The sequence below is a fragment of the Vipera ursinii genome, assembly GCF_947247035.1.
Source record: "Vipera ursinii genome assembly, chromosome: 2".
In the NCBI taxonomy this organism is placed as follows: Eukaryota; Metazoa; Chordata; class Lepidosauria; order Squamata; family Viperidae; genus Vipera; species Vipera ursinii.
Genome location: NC_139513.1, coordinates 561,129 through 587,727, shown reverse-complemented (window position 1 = coordinate 587,727; position 26,599 = coordinate 561,129). Strand labels below are relative to the sequence as shown.

General features: G+C 62.5%; 3 protein-coding genes across 8 annotated transcripts; 1 reads left to right on the top strand and 2 right to left on the bottom strand.

Moving 5' to 3' along the window:
* Window positions 1–665: 665 nt before the first annotated feature.
* LOC310636814 (HLA class II histocompatibility antigen, DM beta chain) lies at window positions 666–5,776 on the bottom strand. Its single transcript, XM_083356922.1, has 6 exons — window positions 5,503–5,776; window positions 4,227–4,514; window positions 3,354–3,635; window positions 1,700–1,816; window positions 1,139–1,177; window positions 666–803 (listed from the first exon to the last, which is right to left on the bottom strand). The coding sequence occupies exons 1-6, from the start codon at window positions 5,558–5,560 to the stop codon at window positions 796–798; spliced, it is 792 nt and encodes a 263-aa protein (XP_083213048.1). The 5' UTR covers window positions 5,561–5,776; the 3' UTR covers window positions 666–795.
* Window positions 5,777–8,050: 2,274 nt separating this feature from the next.
* LOC310634110 (class II histocompatibility antigen, M alpha chain) lies at window positions 8,051–11,749 on the bottom strand. The gene is made up of 5 exons (XM_083352174.1): window positions 11,607–11,749; window positions 10,121–10,387; window positions 9,267–9,548; window positions 9,040–9,168; window positions 8,051–8,826 (listed from the first exon to the last, which is right to left on the bottom strand). The coding sequence occupies exons 1-5, from the start codon at window positions 11,677–11,679 to the stop codon at window positions 8,822–8,824; spliced, it is 756 nt and encodes a 251-aa protein (XP_083208300.1). The 5' UTR covers window positions 11,680–11,749; the 3' UTR covers window positions 8,051–8,821.
* Window positions 11,750–15,606: 3,857 nt separating this feature from the next.
* BRD2 (bromodomain containing 2) lies at window positions 15,607–25,436 on the top strand. 6 transcript variants are annotated; one of them, XM_083352162.1, is made up of 12 exons: window positions 15,607–15,881; window positions 17,932–18,238; window positions 19,159–19,296; window positions 19,799–19,940; window positions 20,094–20,308; window positions 20,440–20,817; window positions 22,026–22,154; window positions 22,272–22,538; window positions 22,649–22,842; window positions 23,072–23,406; window positions 24,232–24,354; window positions 24,459–25,436. In XM_083352162.1, the coding sequence occupies exons 2-12, from the start codon at window positions 18,044–18,046 to the stop codon at window positions 24,587–24,589; spliced, it is 2,247 nt and encodes a 748-aa protein (XP_083208288.1). In that variant the 5' UTR covers window positions 15,607–15,881; window positions 17,932–18,043; the 3' UTR covers window positions 24,590–25,436. The 6 variants fall into 6 exon arrangements, with proteins under 6 accessions (XP_083208288.1, XP_083208291.1, XP_083208292.1 ...); XM_083352165.1 differs by lacking the exon at window positions 17,932–18,238 and adding an exon at window positions 18,644–18,725 and having other exon boundaries at window positions 15,609–15,881; XM_083352161.1 differs by lacking the exon at window positions 15,607–15,881 and adding an exon at window positions 17,571–17,792.
* The last annotated feature ends 1,163 nt before the right edge of the window (window positions 25,437–26,599 follow it).

Below are 26,599 nucleotides of genomic sequence, written 5' to 3'. Positions count from 1 at the left end.
GGATGGTTCCCTCCCTTTTTTTGGGGGGGGGGCGGCCGAAATGTTCCCACACTCGAGAGAAGGGGAAGGATTTTGGCTTCTCGCTTCCTCTTTTTGAGGGGCTGACGGGGGGGGCAGCTTTTGGTAGGCTGGGGGGGGGCTTTCGCACGACACACCGGGGAGCCCACCAGCCTTTGGAATGGGGGGTGGGGGGCCAAGGGAGAAGGCGCCCATGGGGGCATCTTTCCTGGCTACCCAGGGCAGAATAAGCCACGTTGAGTGGGAGGGGGGAGGGGGAGCCCCCCACATACGGGTGGGGTTCGGAAGCTGGAAACAACAGCCTTCGCCCTACCCTGCCTGACCCCTGGGGGGGTGTCGGAGCCCCCCCCAGAGCAGAGACTGGCACCACCTTCCCGGAAGTTCAAGGTTCCCTTTTGTGAAGCACGCAAAACACCCCCCCCAAGCCAAGTGCCCCCCAGCCTTGCACCCGTCTCCTCCCGTTCCCAACACCATCAGGCTGTGCAAAACTGGAGGAGGGGGGAGGCAATGCTTTTATTTCTCGAGCCCCACCCTGGAGGAGAAGCCCCTGTGCAGGTAAAGGAGGGGGGGCGTTGCAAGAGCCCACATCCCCCCCCCGCACACACAATCTAGAAGCGTGGAAGGGAGCCTTGTTCCGCTGCAGCGTGCGTGCGGGCAGCCCGAAGGCCTCTACGGCTGGGGGAGGCGTCCTGGGAGACCCCCCCAGGATGAAATCTTCTGCCCTCCGGCGGGGGAGGGGGGTCTGGCTGCTGGGATGGGGGGGGAAGAGTCCAAAAGCTACCGACCTGTGGGTGGAGAAGGGGGGGTGAGATTGCAGAAATTGGGGTGGGGACACCCCCTGACCTTGACCAGGTCTTTGTGGGCGGGGGGAGGTCTCTGGCTGGTCTCCCGGGGCAGGAGACAAAAGGAAATGGAGGGAGGGGTCAGAGAAGACCCCTCCCCAGTGTGAGGCACACACTCCCCCCAGCCCGACCCCTCCTGACCAAGCAGCCTCTCCGTTCCCTGGGGGGGGGTGTTTCCTGGAGCTGCAGAAAGGGAGTGGGGTATTTGGGGCTCAAGCATGGGGGGGGAGGCAGGCAGTCTGCTCTTCCCCCCCCACCCCCGCTGCTGCCAGACTCACCTTCGCTGGGGTAGCTGTCGCCCTCCAGGGGGACGTATCCTGCAAGGAGAGGGGAGTAAACGGGGTGGTCAGGCCTTTGGGGGTCCCCGGCGGGCCCGAGTGAGGGAGGGTCCCCAGGAAGGGACAGCAGCCCTGAGACACGGCCAGCCCACCCCGGATCCGCTCTCCCGCTGCTGCACTACAACGCCCCTCGTCCCCACCCACGCGCCAGGGACCTCCCCCCCCGTGGGCCCCTTTCTCCGAGCCTTGGGGTGAGTTTACCCTCCACTTTTTTCAGAGGGGCTCTGAGCCCCCCCAGAGCTGCAGCCCCACCCTCTGAGTTGGGGGGGAGCCACCCTGCCCCAGAGAGCTGGCGAGAGCCCCCCTGGGACAAAACAAGCCAGCATGTCAGGCCCTCTTTTGGGGGGGGCTTGGGAGAGCCCTCCCTCCTGCCCCTGCTACACAACCGGAAGGGGTGCAGTCCCTCCCCAGGAGGCACGGGACACACACCCCTCAGCCCCTCCCGAATTGGGGGGTCCCTCGGGGGCCCGTGATGCCCCCCACACACACCCCCACACTCACCTCGGAGCCTTGACCGCTTCCAGAAAAGCAGGCCAGCCGTCAGGAAGACCGTCCCCACAACCAGCACGGCCACGGAGACCCCGATCTTGATCCAGAGCTCCGAGGGGATCCCTGGGGCTGAGCGGGGAGGCAGAAAAAGGGGGGAGGGGGCTGATTGTGTCGCACGCAGCCAGGATGGGGAGGGGGCTTCCCCTCGGGCTCCTTTGGCCAACACAAGGAGCCCCCCTCTCCCCCTCGTTTCTGTCGCTGAAGAGGCTTGTGGTTCCCGCCTTCGAGGGGATTTACAGGGGGTCCTCGACTTACGACGAAGTGAGTGAGGCCCCCCTGCCCTTTGACCGGGAACACCTTCACGACTTTTAAGATTGCCAGGGACTTCAACTCCCAGAATTCCTCAGCCAGCATGCCTGGCTGGGGAATCCTGGGAGTTGAAGTCCACTCGTCGTAAAAGGGCCGAATCGAAAGACCCCTGAGCTAGACCAACGGCTGAGGAATTCTGGGAGTTGAAGTCCCTGGCAATCTTAAAGCTGAGCCGGTCCCAGAGAAACCACCCGCTCTCTGCCGCCCTCAGGACCCCAGTGGCGGAGAGTCCCACTGGCTCTGGCAATTTCACCACAATGGACCTTTCTGCACTTTTTAAAGTGTGTGTGTGTGTCCCACAGGTCGGCAACCCGTGGCTCCGGAGCCGCATGCGGCTCTTTGAGCCGTCTCCTGCGGCTCCCAGTCGCCCGGTGCGCGTGCACCTCTTTGAACGGGCAGTGGTGCGCGCGCACATCTCCAAATGGAGAGTGGCACCGCCTGTTCTGAGAGGTGCGCGTGTACCTTTCCGAAGGGCAGAGGTGCGCGTGTACTTCTCCAAGCCGCCGCCGTCCTGTCCGGAGACCTGCCACGTTCGTCAAACATGGACGAACGCGGCAGCTGTGCAAATGGGATAGTGGCGGCTTGGGAGAGGTGCGCGCGCACTCTCCAAACCGCCGCCATCCCGTTTGCACAGCTGCCGTGTTCGTCAATGTTTGACGAACGCGGCAGGTCTCCGGACAGGACGGCGGCTTGGGAGAGGTGTGCACGCACTCTCCAAACCTTTGGAGAGGTGCATGCGCTGCTCCGCCCGAACACCCGTGTCGAGACCTGCTGGTTTTCAGGCGGAGGTCGGGCGGCAGTTTGGAGGTCCCGGGGGTGGCTCCGGCAACGCCCGGGCAGAAGGCGGCGCCACAACCCAGCGCCCGTCACCACGGAGACCCATCGCCGCTGGCGTGCAGGTGTGTCCACATAAAAAAAAGTGGAACCGCGTGTGTGTATCCACGCGCGCGCATGCGCAAAAAAACAATGTATTGCGCATGCACAAAACTTTGTTTTATGCGCATGCCCGTGCGTGGATGCACGCGCGCGGCTCCCACTTTTTTTTATGTGTGATGGAACCGGTTCCCAGTGGCTCTTTTGCTTTTTCAGGTTGCCGACCCCTGGTGTAGCCTGATCCACTGGTTAAATTGTTCTCACTCTTAGCGAGTTCCTCCTTCATTCCCGTTGGGAGGCAAGGGGGCCCTCTGCGCACGCACAGAGGTCCCCTTGAGGACCAGCCCCGCTTCATCCAGGCCAACGGACAGGAAGGCATACCCCTCCCCTCCAAATGAGTGGTTCCCCCCCCCACCCCACTCACTCCATTCTGCGGTGAGGGGCGCAGCCAAGCTGGGGTGCTGCACGGAGCAGGTGTATCTCCCGCCTTTCTGGGGGTCGACCGGCAGCGTCAGCCGCGCCTGGTAGGTCCAGTCCCCGTTGCTGCTGACCAGCGGGGGGTCCAGGCGATCCTCCACGGGCTCCCCGTTCCACAGCCAGGTTACGTTGACGTCCCCCGGGTAGAAGCCCCAGGCCAGGCAGGCCAGCATGATGGGATCCGGAGTATTCTGAGGGGTGACTGGGAAAATGCTGACCTTCGGCGTAGCTGAGGAAGGAAGGAAGTGGGGCAGGGGAGAAGAGGGGAGGCTGGGTCGCACCCCCTCTCTCGGCACCCTGATCCCCACCTCCCACCCGCCCCCCGTCCAACCTCGGGCAGCCCTTCCCCGAATTCAAAGGCTCCGATCTGAAGTCAAAGCTAACCCGAGGGTGCCCGGGCGAACTCCAGCTCGACGCCCTGCTTGCTAGGTGGGACGGGAGTGTGGCCTTTTGGGCAAACAGCTGCCCCACGCTTCTAGTTGGGGGTCCAGACCCCCCTGTCCCCCCCAGCAATTTGGAAGGTTTTTCTAATGGACTTCTCTGCTGTTGTTGTCCACCAGGAAAGAGTCTACAAGTCGCAGGTCAAATCAGAGGAGGGGTCTTCAAACTCGGCCCTTTGATGACTTGTGGACTTCAACTCCCAGAATTCCTCAGCCAGCGTGGCTGGCTGAGGAATTCTGGGAGTTGAAGTCCACAAGTCATCAAAGGGCCGAGTTTGAAGACCCCTGGCTTAGTTGGTCAGCCGCTACACACACACACAGACACACACCCGGTCAGGCGCCCCCCCTCCTCCTCCTCCTCCTCCCCCTCCCCCACTCACTCCGCCTCTGCCCCGTCTGGGCCCAGAGGGGCCGTCCGCGCAGCTGGCACCGCTGGGCGGCTTCCGGGGGCATCTGGGCGGCGGTGTGGGTGAGCCACTGGGCCACGGGCCCTCCTGTGAGGTTCCAGGGCACCGAGGCCCCCAGGCCGCAAGGCAGGAACTCGTTCCGGTCGAAGTCGAAACACGTGAAGGGCATCTTGTTGAAGAAAAGGACCCAGCTCGGCTGAAGGACGGCGGCGCCGTCGGCCGAGAGCAGGCAGTGGCTCTCCAGGTGCAGCACGAAGGCCCCTGCGCGGGGAGGGGAGGGGAACGGGGTGGGGGAGAAAGGGAGATCAGAGGGCGTCTGCCAAGGAGACCCCTCCCCAGTGCCCGGAAGCTGAACGGCCCTGAGATGCTGGCACTCCAGAGGCAGGGAGTTCCGCGGTCCCGCAGCCCGCAGACAGACAGACAGACACGCGTGCGGGGCGGTGGGGGGTGGCGAAGGGCGTCCTTCCGCCGCCTTGCCCAGAAAAGCCAAGCCGCTTCCGGGGAAAGCCCAGCCCGTGAGGCCCTGGCGCCGCGGAGGATGGGCATCGGAGCCCGAGGCGGAACCTGCAAGCGAAACCGGAGCGGCTCCCGCGGGCTCGGCGCTCGGGGTTCGAAAAGGAAAGCGAAAGCGGCGCAGGGAAGCGAGGCTGGTCGGAGCAGCTGGGTGGCCAGGAAAAGCGCTCTTCACGTGCCCAGAGGACCACCACCACCCCTCAAACCCGCACACCCCTTGGCCCTCCCGACCGCTTGGTCGATGGCGCCTCCAACTGCTGGCGACGCTCTTCACCTGCCCAGAGGACACCCCTCCCCCGCCTCAAACCCGCCCCCCCGTTGGGCCGCCCGACTCCTCGGTCGTAGGGCGCCCCCACCTGCTCGCTCGCCGCGTAAACCGAATTCCCCGGGAACCCTCCCTTCCCCCCAATAGGCCTGTCTTGGAACATCTCCGGACGGCTGAAAGTGAGAAGATAGACTGCCGCCGGGCATGGAAGCTCGACCTGGCCCCGCGGCGAGCCCACCCGCTGCAGCGCTGGGTAACCGTCGGCCCTTGGCTGCAGCTGGGCGGAGAGCCGCCCCCCCCCCGGTTCCCCAGCGAGCGGGGCGCTCGGGGCGGGAAGGGAACTGGAGAGGGGGGCGCGGGGGTCCCAGGGGCGCGTGAGGAGCGCGGGGGTCCCAGGGGCGCGGGGAGACGGGGGGGCGCGGGGGTCCCAGGGGCGCGGGGGGGGGAGAGGGCGGGGGGGGGCGGCCTCACCTGCCGGCGGAGCGCTCAGCGCCAGGATCAGCAGCAGCAGCAGCCCCGGAGGCGGCATCTCGGCGGGCGGCGGCGGGCGGTGGGTCCGGCCGGGCTTTCGGGAGAGGCTGCGCGGAGCGGATCCCGGAGCGGGACTGGCGCTCCCTCCTCCGTCCCGGCCCGGCCCAGCGTCCGCCCAAGGCGTCCGCCCAATGGGGAAGGCGGACGCCGTCGCGTCATCAGTCGCTAGGGAAGCCCGAGCCGTCCGAGGGCCGGAGCGGGAGATTGGCCCCAGGGCGCTCGCATAATAATAATAATAATAATAATAATAATAATAATAATAATAATAATAATAATAATAATAATAATAATAATAATAATAATAATAATAATAATAATAATAATAATAATAATAATAATAATTTATTTATTTAATTGCATTTATATACCGCCCTTTCCCTGAGGACTCAGGGCGGTTTACAGGGAAGTTAAAAATCAACCATACAAAAGTTAAAAACCAATTTAAAAAAGATTAAACCAACCCTGTACTATTAAAAAAAAACCAATTAAAATAAATTTCTCCTCAGCCTGGGCCCGAGAGCTCAAAGAGCCAGGTCTTCAGGCCCCGGCGGAATGATCGGATGATAATAACACGACAACAACCCCGGAATAAATAAGGGACCTCGGAGGTCTTCTAGTCGGACCCAGGCGGGAGACCCTCTGCCCATCGCAGACCAATTAGCCGTCCCGTCTTTTCTGAGGAACCTCCCCTGTTAGGGCAGCCGCAGCTTCGGCGGGTTAATTTTAATTTTCCTCCTTAATTCCCGCTGGCTTCTCCCTTTGGCTCACTTTCCGACCGTTGTTTCTTGTCCTTCATCTGCTGTGGAGTAGAGGCTGACCCCCCCCTTCCTTGGGGCAGCCCCTCAGACGCTGGAAGGCTGCCGTCCTGTCCTCCCCCGACGCCCCCCCCCACGTCCTTCCTCTCTCTAGACCAGGGGTCTTCAAACTCGGCCCTTTTATGACTTGTGGACTTCAACTCCCAGAATTCCTCAGCCAGCAAAGCTGGCTGAGGAATTCTGGGAGTTGAAGTCCACAAGTCATAAAAGGGCCGAGTTTGAAGACCCCCTGCTCTAGACTGGCCAGAACCGCTTCCTGCCGACCCCCCACCCCCCTTCTCGTGTCTTTGACTCTCCGGCCTCAGCTCCTCTCCCGGGTCAGACCCGTTGCGGGAGTTTCCCGTGACCCGGCCGGACCCACCCCCCTCCCCGGAGTCGTTCCCCCCTTCCCGTCCCCAGATGCGTGCGCTTGGGGATGATGGACCTTGCAGTCGCAGGAAGAGAGAAGCTTCCCAGGCTGTCACCTGAGCGGGCCGGGCGAAAGAGGAGGATGGGCGGTGAGACGGGGAGGGGGGCGAGTTGCAGGCACGACCCCTCCCTTGGCAGCGCCGAGGTCGGCCAGGCGGAGTTTCGGGGTCCAGGAGGGTCCCTCCGAGCCCGGCCTTTGACAAGAAAGGTTCGTTCGTTCACAAAACGCCGCTAAACACGCAGCGCGGGTAGACTCGTCGGGCTGGGAGGGGGCCCCCCAGAGGTCTTCTAGTCTGGAGATTTTTCTCCAAGAGAATCCGCCTGGCCTCCTTCGAAGCGGAGCAGCGCCGGAGCTGAATTCCCACGGGAGGAAGGAGGGCTGGGATAAGCTCGGTGTGTGTGTGTGTGTGTCGCCGACCCATTTCAGGGGGGGGGGGGAGAACCGTCGGCCCCTCCCCGGGAGAGGGAAGGCGGGCGGGGCGCTTTTTCCCCCGGAGGAGAAGCGTCTGACACCCGAGCCCCACGGACGCGCCCGACACCAAGCGAAGCCTTCCACGGCTGGGTGCTTTTAGTCTCATCCAAAGAGGGGGGGCTTGATTAGAGGCCGGAGCGAGGAAGCCCCCTGCCCTCCTTCCCCCCCCCCATCTGGGACTCTGGAAGGACCGAAAAAGCCTCATTTTTCTCTCCTCCTTCTGCATCTCCCCCCACCCCCCACCCCAGGCCTTCCTCTTTTGAAGCCCAGAGCCTCCCCCTCCCCCCACAGTCCCGGCCTGTGGGCCCCCTCCCTCCCCTCCCCCCCTCGAGGTTTCACTGCCTGTTTCCACATCGTCCCCGGCGCCCATGTGGCAGAGCCCACTTCGTTGACTGGGACACTGGGGGGAAGCGATGGGCCCCGGAGTCCTTCCTCCGGCATTGACAGCCCTTCTGGAAGGGAGGCTTCAAGCCCCGCGGGGAACACCCGGGACCACTGACTCCATGGTGCTGTACCAAAGATTTAATCACTGCTCTTTGAACCACCAGCCCCCCCCTCCCCGGCATTCAAGGGCTGGGCCTCCCCGTTTGCAAACCCCCCCTCCCACTCCAAACACCCCAAGGGGCAGAAGCTTCAAAGACCCTCCAGCAAACAAAGTCAGGCAGGCCTGGCGTGCATTTTTAAACTTTTATTAATGACAGGATCGGGCGTCAAGTAAAAAGGGCTGCTGGGTTTTTTCTGCACTTAAGCCATTTTTACAGGCATTTTCACCACCACCCCCCGCCCACCCACCCCCCCAAGTAATTTTTCTCTCCTCCTTACTGGGCTAACCGTAGTATGCAAATATTCTGGCCTGGCTCTTGGTGAGATTTGCCTCCTCCCCCTTCGCTCACCCACCCACCCAGGCGGGTGGGGGGGGGGTTTCACTTCCTCCTGGCAGCCCTGGGCAGGGGGAGGGTGGCAGAGAAGGGCAACTCCAAGGAGGAGGCCCGTTGGCTTCCAGGGGATTTTCTCCCAGCCAAGCAGAGGCCACGGGGAGCCACAGGGGGGGGGTTTCTGCCCCACAGCACACAGCCGGACCCATTTGCTCCATCCTTTTTGCTTGCCGGGGTCCGCACCCACCCACTGCCTGTGTGTTTGTGTGTGTGTGTGTTTGTGTGTGTGTGTGTGAAACCAATCTAATGTGGGGTGGCGGGGAGCTCACACCCGCCTGGCAACGAGGCCCCAAAGGCAGGGAAGTGTGGGGAGGGGCGGAAATTGTGTGATTCAATGGGTGCCCTTTCGGGTGATCCTCCCGGCTAGGGACCCCTCCGCAGCCCCCCCTCCACCCCACATTCCCCTTGCCAGAGAAAAATTCTGTTGCTTGGGGTTCAGGGGCAGAGAGGGGAGCACTTTCTTTCTCCCCCCCAGAAATGGGCTTTCCCTGCTCGGTTTGGGGAGGGGGGAAACTCTGATATCCGGGAGGGGGGGTGTCTCCCCAGTTAGGCTTCCGGTCCTGCTGATCCACGGATTGGGGGGAGCGGGGAGGGAGAAAGGAGGGTCTTCTTGTGGGGGGGGGGCGCCTTCAGTCTAAGAAAGAAGAGAAGGGTGATCTTGAAGCAACTGTACAAAGTGGGGGGCCATGCCCGCTCTGCCCCCCCCCCCAACCGGAAGGACTGTGCTTTCCCCCCCTCCTCTCCTCTCCCTCCCCCTTCCTAAAATTTGTTCCTCTGCTTTCCTCAGGGAGGCTGAGGAGCCAAGCCGCGGGAAGGGCGGGCCCAGTCTACCGCCCCCTCTGCCTACCTGCCTGCCTGGCCCTGAAGGAGAGGGCCAGCAGGGCGACCCCCAGGATGGTGAAGACCCCTCCCAGCGCCACGGCCAGGCCACAGAGGACGTTCTCCAGGAGCTCGGAGGTGATGGGGTCCTTGGGGACTGCAAGGGAAGCGGGAGGAGGGGAAAGGGTCAGTTGGCGAGGGGGGTGGTGGTCTCTGGGGGAAGCCTGGGAGGGGGGAGGGAGGTTTTCAGCTCACCCCAGTAGGCCATACTGTCGAATTTGCCCCCCAGGCCCTTCACGCTGCAGCTGTAGATGTCGTCTGCCTGGGGAGTCATCTCCAGGTAGGAGAAAATCTGGAAATCCAGCTCTTGGATGGGGTAGACCGGGGTGGAGAAGACGCCCTGGGTTAGCTCCTGGCCCTGGAGGGCCCACCTGATTCTGGCCACGGGAGGGAAGATGTTCTTCACGGAGCAGACCAGGACGTTGGGCTGGCCCAGCACCAGGGGCCGCAGGGTGAAGATTTCCACCTGGGGGATTCCTGAGGGGGGAAAACGGCGGAACGAGTTCCCGAGGTGGACGCTGGCTTCTCTCCAAAGGGGCGAAAATCAGGGCTCGGTGTCGCAAAGGCCGGGAGAGGCCCCCCAAAGTCCAGGATTGATTGACCTCATCCAGGCTCCAAAGACCTTTGAGCACAATTCACGCCTGCCTGGGCAGGGGGTTGGGCTAGATGACCTCCAAGGCCCCTTCCAACTTTTATCTTCCCACGTGGGCCTTCGTGGTGTCCAGCCAGACCCTCCCCACCAAAGGGTGTGTGTGTGTGTGTGTGTCAGTGGGTCTCTACAAGGGAGGTGCCCCCTCCAATGAGCGGACTTTCCTCCCGAGACAGACTGTACGCCAGGGGGGGTCTCCAAACACGGCCCTTTGATGACTTGTGGACTTCAACTCCCAGAATTCCTCAGCCAGGCACGAGGAACTCTGGGAGTTGAAGTCCACAAGTCTTAAAGCGGCCACGTTTGGAGACCCCCCCCCCGGCTTATAGAGTGACTGAATTGTGGCCGAACAGGATAAATGGGGGGGCAGCGCTTCTCCCCACCCCGCCCCGCCCCTCACCTGTGGCCTCGGGGAACTGGATCTGAATGTACGAGTCGGAAAAGCGGGTGAGGAGAGGCAGCACCGCGTCACAGACTTTCTTCCGGGCCTCGATCTGGGCCTCGGAGGGCAGCCCCTCCGTCGGGAAGCTGGGCAGGCGGGGGCTCCAGCTGGAGGCCGGGAAGTCGAAGGAGAAGGCCAGGTCGTCGTCCAGGGTCTGGGCCAGGCCGTAAAGTGGGTAGTCCTTCTGGCAGAAAAACACCTCGGAGAACAGGTGCGCAGGCGGCTCTGGAGGGGACGAGAGGGGGAGGAGGAGGAGGAGGGGGCAGACGGAGACCCCCACTCACCCGCCCACAGCAATCTGGGAGGCAGCGAGGGGGAGGGGCTTACAAGGAACCAGCACACCCACACCCACACACCCATGACCAGGTCGGGCCAGACTCCCGCGCGTGGCTCATTCATGACTTAGGCCAGGGGTCTTCAAAGTTGGCCCATTTGTGACTTGCGGACTTCAACTCCCAGAATTCCTCTGGCTGAGGTATTCTGGGAGTTGAAGTCCACAAGTCATAAATGGGCCAAGCTTGAAGAGACCCCCGCCCCATCGCCTGCTGCCCCTCCCTCACGACGGGTGGGTGGGGGCTGCCATTTGGGCCTGCCTGGGACCCCCCCGCCGCTAATTTACTCCCGTTTTGCTCGACCTTCCTTCGCTCAGGTCTGCCCCTCCCCGTTCCTGAGCTGCTGCCACCTCCTTCCGGGTGCGCTGACTGGCTGCGTTCACACAGCAACTCTTGAGTTAACCCCGCGTTCTGCCCGTGCAGACCAGCACTGAAGCTAAAGGGCGCCTGCTCTCCTTCTCGCCCCTCCGCCGGTCACGCCCCGCTTCCCAGGCGCGGAGTTCCCCCGTGGGGGGGGGGGGGCGGGGTGGGTCCTTGCCGACCCGGGTTGCCCCGGGGGTCGTGCGAAGGCAGCCGAAGCGCCTGCCAGACATCGCCCGGGCCGCTCCGGAAGGCCCACGAGGAGAGTCGCGGCTTCCTACCCCCGGAAGGCAGAGCTAGCCGAGCGCCTTCAGACGTGACATTCTCGCAGAAAGAAAACTGGCTGAAGAAAACTTACTTTTTTTGAAAGCGAAAGTGAAACCCTCGCCGTTCAGCGGAAGCGCGCCCGTGTGTGTGTGTGTAGGTAGGTAGGTAGGTAGGTAGGTGTGTTTGAGTGTGTGTGTGTGTTTGTACCTCCGCAATCCGAGACCAGCCGCTTCTCCCGTCTCGGGGAGAAAGGGCGTAGCTATCCGGAGACGGTTCGCACAGCCTGAAAAGCGAGCTGCCGGTGGCTCCGGAGTGTGTGTGTTGGGGGTGGTTTTGCCTTCTGACCGAACGCGGCTTCTTTTGTTACGCGAAGGAAAGATCCCGGGTTTTGTGACCCGGGTCAAGCGCCCGTGTGAGCGCGTCTCCCGCTCTGGGGCAGGCGCTCCTCGGCCTCCCCTCCCCGCCCGCCCGGCCCGCCTCCTTACCTCCAGCCGTGGCCATCGCCGCCCAGATCAAAGCCCAGGCCGGCAGCGCCCACCGGCAGCGCCCGGGACCCATCGCCTCTCCTGCCCGCTCGGCCGGCCTCCGTCTGGGCCCCGGGGGAGACTCCCCACGCTCCGGGCCCGGCTGGGACCCGCCTCTGCGGCCGGCCAGCCAATCCGCTGCCCTTGCGCGCCCTGGTCACCTGTTGCCAGGGGGAAGCCCAGGAGTTTCGGTCCCGAAGTGGAGATAGCGCGGCTGGGCTAGAAGGGAATGGAAGGGAATGCAATGGAAATAAGGATAGGATAGGATAGGATAGGATAGGATAGGATAGGATAGGATAGGATAGGATAGGATAGGATAGAAAATGGAACGGAATGCAATGGAAATAAGGATAGGGTAGGACTTGGACTGCAAGGCGATCAAACCGGTTGGTCCTAGAGGAGATCAACCCTGACTGCTCTTTAGAAGGCCAACAAAAGTGCGTATAGTCAAGGCTACGGTCTTCCCAGTTGCAATGTATGGCTGTGAAAGCTGGACCATAAGAAAGGCCGAGCGCCAAAGAATTGAGGCCTTTGGTGCTGGAGGAGACTCCTGCGAGTCCCTTGGACTGCAAGGCGATCAAACCGGTCAGTCCTAGAGGAGATCCACCCTGACTGCTCTTTAGAAGGCCAAATCCTGAAGCTAAAACTCAAATCCTTTGGCCACCTAATGAGAAGGAAGGACTCACTGGAGAAGAGCCTCATGCTGGGAAAGATGGAGGGCAATAGAAGAAGGGGACGACAGAGAAGGAGGTGGCTGGATGGAGTCACTGAAGCAGCAGGCATGAGCTTAAATGGACTCCAGAAGATGGTAGAGGACAGGAAGGCCTGGAGGAACATGGTCACAGCTCTCCTTGGAAGATCATATAGGAGCTGTGACTAGGGGGGCCTTCGCCCAGGTTCGCCTGATGCGCCAGTTGTGGCCCTATCTGGACCGAGATGCCTTGCGTAGGTCACTCATGAGCTCGTGACCTCCCGTTTGGACTACTGCAATGCTCTGTACATGGGGCTGCCCTTGAGGACTACTCGGAGGCTTCAGCTGGTGCAGAATGCAGCCGCGCGAGTTGTGCTGGGGGTCTCCCGATACTCCCATGTTACACCTTTGCTCCGCGAGCTGCATTGGCTGCCGGTTGCCCTCCGGGTGAGATTCAAGGTGTTGGTAATGACTTACAAAGCCCTACATGGCATGGGTCCGGATTACCTACGGCAGCACCTGCGGCCAGCGTCAACTTCCCTCCGTCCAGTGCGCTCCCACAGAGAGGGCCTCCTCAGGGTGCCTCCGATCAAAGAATGCTGATTGGTGGCCCCCAGGGGGAGGGCGTTCTCTGTGGGCGCACCAGACCTGTGGAACTGCTTGCCAGTTGAGCTCCGGATGGCCCCCGACCTTCGCTCCTTCCGGCGTGATTTTAAAATCTATTTATTTGAGCAAGCCGGCCTGGTCTGATGGGTTTGGGGGTGGGTTTTAATATGGTTCTAACTATTTTATATATTGGGCATAATTATTTAATTGCCTTTAACTTTTGTATTTTGTATTTTAATATTTATTGCCCTGTACACCGCCCTGAGTCCTTCGGGAGAAGGGCGGTATAAAAATTTAATTAAATAAATAAATAAATAAAATAAATAAATAAATACCGTCCGTCTTGAATAGATGACGGAAGGGCGAAGCTTGAGAGTTCACAAGGTTAACGCTTATGGAATGAAACCATGGCCGGATTTGGACCAGAAGCGCCGCTCCGCAGCTCCACCTCTGTCTGGCGGGGACAGGAGCCTCCCCTACAGCACACAGCCCCCCCCCCTCTTCAGGAGAGAAACCGGCGTGGTAAAATGTTGTGGGCAGGTACAAATCTAAACCTGGATAGTAAAAACTGGGGGGGCGGGGGGGCAGAACACCGTCCTGGTGGAAAGGAGAGGTGGGAAGAGTCCGAAGGAAGGAAGGTGAGTCGAGAGGGTGGCAGAGCTGCAAAAATAGAAGCCAATGCAATCCTTGGCTGGCTGAAGTCGCCATCCTGACCTCTCCGGGCGTCAGGAAACATGTGTGTGTGTGTGTTTGTGTGTGTGGCCAGGGGGTGCCACCTGTAGGGAGCAGGCAGAACCCTCACTGCCCCCCCTGCATCCCCACCCCCTCCTTCTCAGGGTGGCTCCCCCCCTTTCCTTCGGGGTCCAGGCCTTTGGGAGGGGGTAGTCAGGAGGGGGAGGGGTCTCAGCTTTGGCCCCTCCCACAGTTTGTTACCTTCTGCCTCGCCTCCAGCCTTGACCGACCAGCGGGTCACTCCGCCCAAGAACCCCGGGAAGACAGAGGGCTTGAGGAGGGGGCTGGACTAGATGACCTCCGAGGCCCCTTCCATCTCTATCCTATTCCAAATTCTAAGACAGAGAAGCCCAGCAGGCTGGCAGGAAGTGATGTTCCCTGCTGGGGTCTCTCTCCCCCCCCTTTTTTTGGTGTGCGACCCCCTCCCCTGTCCCGATCCAGGGGTGTTTGTATTTTGGCGTGCCCAATTTTGGTAGGCTGCCTGGTTTCGCCTTGGCTTCTTCCCCGCCCCCCCCTCTGAGTCCTGGCTGCCAAAGGCCGCTGAAGCACCCCGAGACGGTGGGCTAGCCTCCCTGGGCGGGGCAGGGGGAGGGCTGGTCCAGCCGAAAGCTCGCCTCCTTCCCGACGGGGCTCCTTCCCCAGCAAGGCCTCCCTCTGGGCCCCCGGAGGTGGAGCATTAGACTGGAAGGGACCCGAGAGGTCATCTAGCTGAACCCACTTGCTCAAGGCAGGAGATCTTACTTATTCTGTCAAACCTACACAGCCTTGGTGGAGCAGTGGGCTAATGCCTCCTTAAGTAACCCCAGCTGCCTGCCATTAGTGCAGGTTCGAGTTGCACCAGGCTCAAGGTTGACTCAGCCTTCCGTTCTTCCCAGGTAGGTAAAATGAGGACCCAGATTGTTGGGGGCAATTAAGCTGACTTTGTAATAATGCCGCTTGGGGGGTGTGTGTGAAAGCCCTAACAAGCAGGCATATACATGGAATGAAGGCTACTGCTAAGCTTGTAAGCCGCCCTGAGTCTTCGGAGAAGGGCGGGATATCAATGGAATTAAAATAAATAAATAAAAAATAAAACAATCCCTGTTGCGGAACAATTAACAGTCCCACCAGAGGAGGATGGACCGTGGTTCATTTGCATGGTGAATATCAAAGAAAAGAGAATCCGAGGCATATTCTATTGTAAAACTTTTAATGAGAAAACAAAAGAGCTAAAGTGACTACATCCTCTCATCAGGCAGAAGAGAAGAGTAAAAAAGTAAGTGTGAGAAACTTTTTCTAGGCACGCGCACAAAACACTTTAAAACCAAAACATAGCTGGACATATGAGAGTCACTATGGAGGCAGCCAGCCGGGCGGAGGGGATTCCCTCCGAGGGGAACGGGGAGCTTCGGGGTCCCGCTTCGAGGGGGGGTGGGCTCGCTCCGCGGGGCAGAGCTGGAGGGGACCCCCGAGCTCATCTAGCCGGGCCCGGGCGGCATCCCCGGCCGCTGCAGCAGCAGCTGCGCGGGGGAGGGCGGCCCCTCCGCTCCCCTGCCCCGGGGATGCCCCCCCCCGCAGCCTCGGCCTCCCAGGAGACGCTCCCGGGGACTCCCCTCCCCGCCGGCCAGCGAGGCCCGGCGGCCGCTCCGGAGGGGTCAAGCCGGGACACGGCGTGGCCAAGCGCGGACCTTCCGCGCGTGCGCAGAGGGGCCCCCGGGACGCCCTCTTCCCCCCTCCGCTGCGGATGCGGAGAGGGAAGCCTCCGCCGGCCCCCCTCCCCCGGGGACTCCCGCCCCCATCACCCGCGACGGCAGCCCGGCGGCGGGCCGCAACAAGCCGCGACTGCGCACGCGCCCCGCCTCTCCCGCACCGGGCTCGTGCGCAGGCGCGAGGGTAGATAGAGGCTGGGTGAGGCGGAGCATGCGCAGTCCAGCTTCTCCGGGCGTCGCGGGAGCCATGCTCATTTTACGCCCAAAGCGGGACTCGGACGGGGGGCGGGGGCCGTCGGAAAGGGGCCGCGCGGACGGGCCGCTTTTTCGGGACTGTCTTCGGTCGCCTACGGACGGCTACGCGGCGGGGCCCGGCGGAAGGAAGGGTTCCCCCGGCAGCATCCGGGCTTTCGGGAACGGCGGCCGCGACGAGGTCACGTGACGGCGGGGCCCAATCGCAGCGCGGTGACGTGAGGCTTCCCACCCCCCGCCCGCTCATGGCGGCCGCGGCAGCGCTGGGTAGGATTTTTTTTTTTTGGGCTTCGTTAACTGAACGGAGGTTTTCCTCCCTCACCCACCCCCTCGCTCTTCCCAGCTCCGGCGGCGCCGAGCGGCGGAGGAGGCAAATTCGGAGCCTTTCGCCTCGCGGCCCCTCGCGCTCTCGGCGGCCAATGAGGACGGCGCTCCGCGGTCACGTGACGCGCCGGCCGCTTCTGCCCAGGCTTCCCATCCCCCACTTTCCCGGCGCTGAGGGTCGCGCGGCTCCGGCTGGGCCTGGAAAGCATCGCCCGCCGGCGGGACGGTTCTGGAGGGTCTCGGGGAGAAACGGAGTCGGTGCCGCGCGGGTGACCGGCCCGTGGAGGGAGGTGGACACACTTTCCACCCCCCGCAGCCCAAGATGGAAGTGCTGCGTCACGGCGCCTGGGCGAAGGCGGGGGGGGGATATTGTCTCGCGCGCCCTTCAGCCCCGCGGGGACTCCCCGCCCTCCCCCCGCCGGGAATGACTCAGCCGCGCCACTGGGCCGCCTCCTGCCCTGTGCAGCGCGCCGGCCGCTGTCGGAAAGCCGGGGCCGAGAACGCCCCGTGGGCGATCTGGGTGAGGGGTGAGGCGGCCGGCCGAGCCCTTCGGTCCGGATTCCGTCGAGGCGCCTCAGCCGAGCGTCTTTTGTGTGGCTGAGGGGGGGGAGTCTCGGCTTTTGGCGGGAAACGGCGGTTGAGGCGGGCGGCGCCCGCTTTCCCGTCTGAGGCTTCGTTTCCCCGGGTAGGGGCTGTCTCGAAGGGAGGAAGAGGACGGCGGCGGGGACGGGAACGCGACGCGGCCGCCGCTCCCCTCCCGCCGCCCCGATTCTCCGCTGTCCCAAAATGGCGCCTCTCCCGTCTCCCCTCCCTTCCCCCCGCGGTGAGCAGAGAACGACGACAGCCAACGGCCGCTCTTCTCTCGCCGCCCCGCCCCCGCGCGGCGCGCGGCCCAATCGGGAGCGAACGAATGGCAGCCAGGCCCAATGCGCGAGCCGGCAGCCGGAGGAGGGGGCGGGAGGTGGAAGAGTGATCGACCGGGCTGTCTCCCAATCGCAGGGCAGCGTCCCCCGTCGTTCCGCCCCGCGCGATCTGTCGAGCCCGCCAGTGGGCGTGGCCGGGCGGGACGGTGATGTCAACCCCGCTCTCGGCCAATCGGGAGGCGGCGGCCGTCTATATAAGGGCGGTCGGGGGCAGGCCGATAGGCGCCATTTCGTTGTAGCGAAGGAAGGAGGCTGCTCGGCGCGCGAAGGAGCCAGCGCGAGTGCGGCGAAGAGGGGGCGGACTCTACCCGGAGACATCGTCGCCGGCGGGCCGTAATCGCCGGCCGCCACCGCTCGGGTCCTCCTCCCGGCTTCCGTAGCGGTGGCCGCCCCCGCCCGTCCCGCCTAACAGGGAGAGCCGGCCGGCCCAGGCGCAGCGCGGCTCCCCGTCCTCCCCCCGCGCTTACAATCCGCCGCCATCCGCGGCTCCGCCCGCGACGCCCGGCCCGGCTCCCGGCCCTTCCGGAGGCGGCGGCCCCCGGGACTCCGCGACGCCCCGCATTTCGTGCCCGGCGGCGGGCCGGCCTCCCCCGAGGCCTCGCGAGCGGGAAGCTGCCTGCAGCGCCGCGCAGCTGCCCGGGCCGCCATTTTCTGAGCTTTTGCGCCGCTCGGCCGACGGAGCAGCAGCAGCAGCAGCGGGCGGAGGAGGAGGAGGAGGCGGAGGAGGGCCCGGCGCTTCCGCAACCCCCCCGGCCCGCCATGCAGCGGCCCCTCCCCGCGATGCGCCCCTGAGCCGCGCGCCCAGCAAGGTGGGGGGCCCCCCCGAGGCCACGGAGGCGGCGGCGGCGGCAGCGGGACCCTCCCGGCGGAGAGGCCAGGGCGGCGGCGGCGCGGCGGCGGGCATGCTGCAGAACGTGAACCCCAACGGCAAGTAGGTACCGGCGGGCAGGGAGGGGCGGCGGGCGGGCTGAGCCGGCCGGCCGGCGGGATTGCCTAGCAACCGGGCGCCGCCTGCCTGCCTTCCTCCCTCCCTGCGTGCCCGGCTGAGCCCGCTTCCCGCCCTCTTGCAGGCTGCTGGGCGAGGGGGGCCATGCCGGCCTGCTGGGCCTGGCGGCGGAGTCGGCGCCGGGCAAACGGATCCGCAAGCCGTCGCTGCTCTACGAGGGCTTCGAGAGCCCCACCATGGCCTCGGTGCCGGCCCTCCTCCAGCTGGCCCCCGCCAACCCGCCCCCGCCCGAGGTCTCCAACCCCAAGAAGCCCGGCCGGGTCACCAACCAGCTCCAGTACCTGCACAAAGTGGTGATGAAGGCCCTCTGGAAGCACCAGTTCGCCTGGCCCTTCCGCCAGCCGGTCGACGCCGTCAAGCTGGGGCTCCCGGTAAACGGCCTGCCTCGCCCGGCGGGGTGGCTGGGTGGGGGTAGCGGGGACGCGGCCCCGGTGCCCGTCCAGGGGCTTGCCGGCTCCCTTCCGGGGAGCGACCGACCTGCGCGTGAGGGGTGATGATCGGGAATGGCGCTGCTCGTCTCCCGGCTTTTTTTTTGGCTTCTGCTGTTGTGTCGGCTTTTTTTTTTGTTCCCCTCCTCTCGGGGTCCGTCTTCCCGACAGTCAGTCAGGGTCCTTGCGAGTCGTTAGGGTCCCACCGAGCGAGGGTCTCTCCTCTTCCTCCTCCTCCTCCTCTCCCCCCCCCTCATGTCCCTACAAAGGTATGGATGAGAGGATGCCGCTGCTTTTTGCACCACTCCTCCCCCGTCTAATCTCTTGTGACCTGAATGCGTTTTGCAGATTCCCATCCATGACTTTGTAGAAGACATCAGGCGGCCCCCCCCAAATTAACGGCCGGCACCCAAGGATTTAAAGCCCAGAGGTAAAACAAAACAAAAGCCTGTCCAGGGTTATTACTGCTTGTTTACGGGCGTTGGCGGAGCAGGCCTTCCGAGTAGTCTGGTTCTTGGGGTGGGGTGGGGGCGCTTTTTCAGGTATAGGCCGTAGATCTCCCCAAGGGAGTGGGGGGGCCTTCCTTGCGGTTTCCACATTCTCGATCAATTTTGGAAGAGCCAGGCAACGGTCCCTGTCGTCCTCGCGTGCATTGTGGTGGCGGGCTGCTTAGCGGCAGGGTTGCCTAGACAGTGAGGTGGAAACACCCCCCCCCTTCCCCGGTGTGGCGGTTGTTGTGGCTGCAGCTTGCATAGCCTTCTCCTCCCCGAGGAACCGGGCGTCTCGCTGCATGAGAAGCAGCTGTTTGCAGGGTCCCTGATGGCCGGCTTGGCACTTGCCCTCCCTCTCCCCCCAATCTCCAGGACTACCACAAAATCATCAAGCAGCCAATGGACATGGGCACCATCAAGCGGCGCCTGGAGAACGGCTACTACTGGAGTTCGGGCGAGTGCATGCAGGACTTCAACACCATGTTCACCAACTGTTACATCTACAACAAGGTGAGCCCGGAAACGGTGCTTCCACCCGGCTGAGCTGGGCCAGCCGGAGGAAAGTAGTAGCGCTTAATAGCACACCTGGGTGCTTTTGTGGCCCGGGCCTCTGTTCGAACGATTTCGTGGGTCAGATATCTTAAATGGCTACGTTTTCCAGCGTGTCTGCGTCCGGCTGGTCAGATCTGCAGGGAACGGCTTCCTGTTCTAGCGCAGATCGGCCTGCCGGAGCTTTGTTTTTCTGTCCGGTGAAAACCTGGCTCGAACTATTTTGGGAATCCTATCGAGGACAAGAGCGGTGTAACCCCAGATGTGTGGATTTTGGGAAACCTCTGCTGCCACCGGTGTTTGGGGAGACCTTCGGTCGCACGGTTTTAGCGTGTTTGGGGCTGGCTTCCTTTTGACTCCAGCTCTGCCCGGCCCGGAGGCTTTTCGGAGGGCGTGCAGGAAAGTGACGCCGAAGTGGTGATGGTATCAATTTTATTTTTTGCCGGTTGTCGCCTCCTTGTAGCCCACGGATGATATTGTGCTGATGGCCCAGACGCTGGAGAAGATCTTTCTGCAGAAAGTGGCCCAGATGCCTCAGGAGGAGCAGGAGATTGTCCTCACCGTGGCCAAGAACAGCCACAAGAAGGGAGCCTCGCGGGCAGCAGGTAACCGGGAGCGGAGATCCAGGCGCCCGATGGCAGTGGGTGTGGGGGCAAAAGCTTTCCCGGTTTGGAAACGGGCCCGTGTGTGCGTGCGTGTGTGTGTTGACTGTCTTAAGTGGCTTCGGCCCATCTCTCAGGTGATTCTTTCCCCCACAGCCCTCCTGGCAGCAGCCAACGCGGCTGCCCAGCAAGTGCCGGCCATCTCTTCGGTCTCCTCCCACGCGGGGCTCTTCTCCAGCAGCCCCACGGACATCCCCACCACTGTCATCAGCATCCCCCACCCCTCCGTCATCTCTGCCCCTCTCCTCAAGCCCCTGCACTCCTCCGCCTCCCAGCCGCTGCTGGCCGTGCCCGCGCAGCCGGTGACCAAGGTGAGCTCGGGGGTCCCGGGTAGGGAGTCCAGCGGGTGGGGGGGCAGCGCGGGGGTCCCACCGGCAGCCCCGGTGGTGGCACGCTCTTGGCCCGCCGGGAACTCATCCAGCCGTCGTGTTGCCCCGCCCAGAAAAAAGGCGTCAAGCGGAAAGCGGACACCACGACCCCCACGCCCACGGCCATCATCGCCACCAGCGGCGGGGAGTCCTCCCCTTCCGCCCCCTGCGCCCTGGAGACCAAGGCGGCCAAGATCCCCGCCCGGAGGGAGAGCGGGCGCCCCATCAAGCCTCCGCGGAAGGACCTGCCCGACTCGCAGCAGCACCAGACCTCCAAGAGGGGGAAGCTGTCGGAGCAGCTCAAGTACTGCAACGGCATCCTGAAGGAGCTCGTCTCCAAGCGGCACGCGGCCTACGCCTGGCCCTTCTACAAGCCGGTCGACGCCTCCGCCCTGGGCCTCCACGACTACCACGAGATCATCAAGCACCCCATGGACCTCAGCAGCATCAAGGTGAGCTTGAGGGGTGGAGGCGCCTCGAATCGGGAGGGGCGCGAGTCTGGGAGAGGGGAGTCTCGGAGCGGGAGAGTCTTGGGGTGGCAGCAAGGAGTCTCCTAATGGCTCCCTTCGGCTGAGACGGGGATGGGAAAAGGTGGAGGAGGGGAGGAACGCGTCTACGTCACACGCCTTGCCCTGTATTTTTAGTTTTCTAAATAGCCCGCCTTGGTGGTTTTTATAGATTACTCAAGGCGGCGAGCGCCTCAAGACGCCCTTCTCTTAATTTTCCCCGTAACGGCCACCTTGCCAGGTGGGAAGGTCTTTTTGGCCCAAAGCCACTTTCGCGGCTAAGGTGGTGGGACTTGAACTTGCGGTCCTCCTGCGTTTCTAGCCTGGTGGGTGCCTTGACCGCCAGACCAAACCGGCTTTCTAGGTAGAGAGAGTTCAGCTTCCCTTTGCCTCTGAAGTGGGCCTCCACACCTGCCTTTGTTTGAACTTGTGGCCCAACAGCCACGTCCGGATTTTGTGCAGGATGTTCTGCTTCCTTTGTTGTAAGAGGGCAAAGCCTGGCCATTGGAAGGGAGGGAAGGGGGGGAGAGAAAGAGAGAATGGGAAAGGGGAGAGAGAAAAGGAAGAGAGAGAGAAGGGAAGGGAAAGAGAGAGAGAATGGGAAAGGGACTAATGAAGGACGTGTGGTCCAAAAACATTACCCAGCCCTCCTGGGAAAGAAGCTGGAAAAACAGGCAATTGTTTGCCTTGGTGTAGTGGGGCCCCCCAATTTTTTCTTTCTCAGCAATAAAAGCATTTCTGAAAACACTGCGGTTCTGCTTAGCCAGTCATGCTTTGCGGGAAAGGAGGACACGTCTAGGCACCGCCACACGTGTCTCCCGGCCAGAGATGAAGCAGTGCAGGGTGGTGATCAGTAGCATATCCAGTGTGCACCAGAGCCTAGAAGAGATGGGTCCTGTAGTTGCGCGCAATGGGGTGGGGAGAAGAAGGGCTCGGCTCCCCAGGGGGGTGGGGGCAGCAGGACCGCGTCCACACGCTGAGCTTCACTTCATGGGTGCCGTCTCGCTGTGCTGAAGGTCTCCTTTGGGAATTGAACGGGTCCCGTGGGGAGATCTTGTCGCCGGGGGTTGTATGCGTGCGTCGAAAGCTCTGGATTTTGTGACCTCATTGTCTCCTGCCCTCGTTTTCCCTCTGGCTCGTCTCGTGGGCCGCAGCGCAAGATGGAGAACCGGGAGTACCGCGACGCGCAGGAGTTTGCTTCCGACGTACGGCTGATGTTCTCCAACTGCTACAAGTACAACCCTCCTGATCACGATGTGGTGGCCATGGCGCGCAAGCTGCAGGTGAGGCCCCTGGGGGTCCGGAGGGAGGGGAGGGCTCCTCACCCCCTTCCCCGTTTCGGTGCCAGAGCAATAAAGAGGGGCGTGTGTGTGTGTTTGCTTCCGCCGTCCCTGCGGCAGGACGTCTTCGAGTTCAGCTACGCCAAGATGCCAGATGAGCCCCTCCACGTCGGCCCTCCCTCGACGTCGCTCCCCCAGCCGGGACTCCTGATGAAGTCCTCCACGGACGACTCCTCCAGCGAGGAAGAGGAGGAGGAGGAAGAGGAGGAGGACGACGACGAGGGGGACGAAGACGAGAGTAGTAGCGAGAGCTCCTCCGACACCGAGGAGGAGAGTTCGGACTCCGAGGAGGAGCGAGCCAACCGGCTTGCTGAGCTGCAGGAACAGGTGAGCAGGGCGTGGAAGTGAGAGGGGGGGAGGGAATGAGGCAGTGGTGGGAGGGGAAAGGGGGGGCCCTTGGCGACGTCTCCACCCCGCCTCTCCTCCTTCCCCCCCAGCTGCGGGCCGTGCACGAGCAGCTGGCCGCCCTCTCCCAGGGTCCCGTCTCCAAGCCCAAGAAGAAGCGCGACAAGAAGGAGAAGAAGAAGCGGAGGAGGCTGGACAAGCGCAAGGCCAAAGCCGGGGAGGAGGGGGGCCGCGCTCACCACCCGGCCCAGCCTAAGAAGCCCAAGAAGGCCGGTGGGGGCGGCAAGTGAGTGAGCTTCTGTCCGGCGGGGGCTGGGTGGGGGAACCGGCTGGGTGATGACTCTCTTTCCCCGGCGGATCGACCGTGGCGAGCTCTTGCGTGTGTGTGCGCACACGGAAACAAGCCAAGACAAGTCTGACAGCCGACGATCCCCCCCACCCTCCCCACTCTGGGGTTCCTGTGGGGGGGCTGCACGCCACCTAAACCTTCCCCCCCCTCTCCTCTCGCCCGCCAGGAACACGAAGAAGTCGGGAGGCTCCAAGGCCTCGGCTGCTCCCCCTCCCCCTCCTCCCCCGGCCCCCCTGCTCTTCGACTCGGAGGAGGAGGAGGAGAGCAAGCCCATGAGCTACGACGAGAAGCGCCAGCTCAGCCTGGACATCAATAAGCTGCCGGGGGAGAAGCTGGGCCGGGTGGTGCACATCATCCAGTCGCGGGAGCCCTCGCTGCGGGACTCGAACCCGGAGGAGATCGAGATCGACTTCGAGACGCTCAAGGCCTCCACGCTGCGGGAGCTGGAGCACTACGTCCTCTCCTGCCTGCGCAAGAAGCCCCGCAAGCCGTACAGCGAGAGTGAGTGCTGGCGTGGCGCCCTACCCCCCCAACACACACACACACACACACCAACACACCAACCGGGCCCTGGCTCCACGGGGATGCCCCAGGGAGTGAATGCAGCAGAAGGGGCATTGCCCCATTTCACGCCTCGTCATGCCTGGTTTTGTCTCTCTCGCGGTGCCTTTTGCTGTGGAAAAACACCCTGAAATTGCACTCCGGAGAGCGTTCCACGTTGGCCCTGGGGGGGGAGGGGGGGCTCCAAGAGGATGTTTCAAGTGCTGGATTATCCCCACCATGGAGGTTTCCCCCGGCCTTGTTTACAAACGTCAGGGATAGGGAAAATCGCTGGTTAGTTAGGGTTTTTTTCTGTGGGGAGGGAGGGGGGGGAAACCCTCCCTGATAATTAGCCTGTGACCTCCTGGGGGGGGGGAAGAGATGCAGCCCCTCTGGGGGATTCTGCCGAAGGCTTTAGAAAAGCAGCTGTTGCACAACCTTCAGTTTTGCTTGGCTCTTCGCTGTCTCTTGTCCTTGAACTCCTCCTCTGGCCAGCTGGCTTCGTCTGGGAAGCTTTTCCACCCTCACCCGCCACCTACCCGGGCTGCCCACCCGTGTCTTTTTAAGTGGGTCGTTCAGATGGATGCCCACCTCGTCCAGCCTGGGGGGGGTGTGTGCAGAAAACTCCCTTTCCAGACTCGAGGTGGCCTGTCACAGAGTTAGAAGTAAGGGCTTCGACAGGCCCAGCGGGGTCCCTCCCTTGCCGGGTGCGGAGTGGGAGCAGCAGGCCTCGTGCGTGGGTGGCAAGCGCCCCTTCCTCCCCCTGACCAGGATTCTCCCCCACAGCCCTGAAGAAGCCGGTGGGCAAGACGAAGGAGGAGCTGGCCCTGGAGAAGAAGCGAGAGCTGGAGAAGCGCCTGCAGGACGTCAGCGGGCAGCTGAACTCGGCCAAGAAGCCGCCCAAGAAAGGTCAGTTTGGCCTCTAGCCACAGCAGCAGCAGCCATGGGTTCGGGGGGGGGATGGTGGTCCGGGACTGACCCCCTCCTCTTGTTGCTCCCCCTCCCCCCTGCAGCCAGCGAGAAACCAGAGTCCGCCCAGCAGGTGCCCGTCTCCCGCCTGAGCGCCAGCAGCTCCAGCTCCGACTCCAGCAGCTCCAGCTCCTCTTCCTCCTCCTCGGACACAAGCGACTCGGACTCCAGCTAGGCAACCCCGAGGGCGATGGGAGGAGAGACGGGCCCGGCGGGAGAAAGGAGGAAGGAAGGCCGGAAGAGGAGGCGGTTCCGCAGGATCGGAACCCGGGAGAGCAAGGCGAGGGAGAGGGGGCTCCTCCCCCGGGTCAGCGCAGGAAGGCTTGGCCACTGGCCTCCCTCTTCTCCCCTCACTGGACCGTGGCGGGGTGAGAGCCGGTGGTCCCTCCCCCCCCACACTTCCGTTTGTGCTTCAGTTGGAAGGGGGGGCCTGCCTGGGACTGTGTACAGGGTTGCTCTGCAAGGGGGGGACGCCTGGGACTCCAAAGCCTTGTGTAGTTTTTATCCGGCATTTAGTGAGTTTTGAGTTTGGGTGACGCTCCCTTCTCCGGAGGGACAGAGATGGCGGGGGGGGGGCAGGAGGGCGTTCGCTTCCCCGTGCTCCAGCTTGGAGCCCCCTCTCCCTCGGGTGGGGGAGGGGACAAAAGTTGCCTCCTCTTCCTCTCACTTGCCCTTCCCCCCCCCCGGCACTCGAGGTTCTTTATTTATTCCCCCTTGTTCTCCCCCCTCTTCCCCTCGTTGGCTTCCCTGGGATCCGGAGTGAGTGCAGCCGTGTACGTCCTTGGCACAACCGCCACAATCGCATGTTCTTTGCCCCCCCCACTCCGGGGCGGCTGCCGTAACAGGAGAGGCGGCCCCCCCATCCGAGTTTTTTACGTTGACTGTATATTTTTTCTACCGTTTCTTTTACTCCCACTCGTTCCACCTTCTAGGGCTCTGTTTCATCTTAAAACTGTATGTTTAAATCTTCTGGTTCTTTAACATGTAAATAATAATAATAATAAAAAAATGGTACAAACTGGCGTCTGGAGGGCTTTATAGTGGGGGCGGGGAGAGGTTGAAGGCTGGGCTTATTAGAGCTGCGCGATTCGTGGACTTTGGCTTCCAGAATTCCTGAGCCCGGCTGGGTTCCTGCCTTGGGAATTCTGGGAGTTGTCCACAAGCCATATTGGGGGGGGGAGACCGTTCCCCCCACCTCTGTTCTAGAGAATCTGCAGGGGATCTAGTCTGCCTCGTGCACGAAGTTGGCTAGGTGACCTTGGGCCGGTCACTCTACCTCAGCCCCAGGAAGGAGGCAATGGCAAACCACTTGGGGGAAACTGGCAAGGAAACTGCAGGTGATCCAAGACTCACAATCAGACCCAATCATCAGTGGGGAAAAGCGGGGGCTGTGGTGTCTGCAGTTTCCCGTCCCCCTTGCTGAATTCTGCTAAAGGTAAAGGTTCCTCCACACATGCATGCTAGTCGTCTCCAACTCTAGGGGCCAGTGCTCATCTCCGTTTCAAAGCCGAAGAGCCAGCGCTTGTCCGAGGACGTCTCCGTGGTCATGTGGCCGGCATGACTAGACACCAAAGGCGCACGGAACGCTGTTACCTTCCCACCGTAGTGGTCCCTATTTTTCTACTTGCATTTTTACATGCTTTCGAACTGCTAGGTTGGCAGAAGCTAGGACCAGTAGCAGGCGCTCACTCTGCTACACGGCACTCGGGATTCGACCTGCCAAATTGCCGACCTTCTGATCGACAAGCTCAGTGTCCTAACCCACTGAGCCACCGCGTCCCTAATTCTGCTAGGGGTGCTAAATAAGGCCAGCAGGAGGCAATTTCCAGAAGCTTCTTCCTGGGTAGGGAAAAGGAGCTGCTGCTCAGGCACATTTTCCTGCCTTTTAGGCTCCTCCCCCTCAGGTGCAATTGGCCCCTGTGGTGTGAGGATTTTCCCTCCTTTTAGGCTTTTCCGCCCCTCAGAGAGGGCTGGGAGGTTTTCCTGCCTTTTTTGCTGTTCCCCCTTCAGGCTCAACTGGCTCGTGTGGTGCAAGGGTTTTCCCGCCTTTTTTTGCTCCTCCCCCTCAGGTGCAACTGGCCCGTGTGGTGTGAGGATTTTCCTTTTAGGCTCCTTCCCCCTCAGGCGGCTGGGAGGCTTTCCCGCCTTTTTTGCTCCTCTCCCCTCAGGCTCAACTGGCCCATGT

Bases quoted from the DNA above. Each gene is read 5' to 3' on its own strand.
- LOC310636814 (XM_083356922.1), bottom strand. From the start codon at position 5,560: ATGCCGCCTCCGGGGCTGCTGCTGCTGCTGATCCTGGCGCTGAGCGCT. The intron at 4,515-5,502 runs GTGAGGCCGCCC...CTCCCCGCGCAG, and splicing joins GCTGAGCGCTCCGCCGGCAG to GGGCCTTCGTGCTGCACCTG. The intron at 1,178-1,699 runs GTGAGTGTGGGG...CTCTCCTTGCAG, and splicing joins GAAGCGGTCAAGGCTCCGAG to GATACGTCCCCCTGGAGGGC.
- LOC310634110 (XM_083352174.1), bottom strand. From the start codon at position 11,679: ATGGGTCCCGGGCGCTGCCGGTGGGCGCTGCCGGCCTGGGCTTTGATC. The intron at 9,549-10,120 runs GTGAGGGGCGGG...TTCCCCCCTCAG, and splicing joins CCAGTTCCCCGAGGCCACAG to GAATCCCCCAGGTGGAAATC. The intron at 9,169-9,266 runs GTGAGCTGAAAA...CTTCCCTTGCAG, and splicing joins CGACAGTATGGCCTACTGGG to TCCCCAAGGACCCCATCACC.
- BRD2 (XM_083352161.1), top strand. From the start codon at position 17,764: ATGCTGCAGAACGTGAACCCCAACGGCAA. The intron at 17,793-17,931 runs GTAGGTACCGGC...GCCCTCTTGCAG, and splicing joins AACGTGAACCCCAACGGCAA to GCTGCTGGGCGAGGGGGGCC. The intron at 18,239-19,158 runs GTAAACGGCCTG...CCCAATCTCCAG, and splicing joins CCGTCAAGCTGGGGCTCCCG to GACTACCACAAAATCATCAA.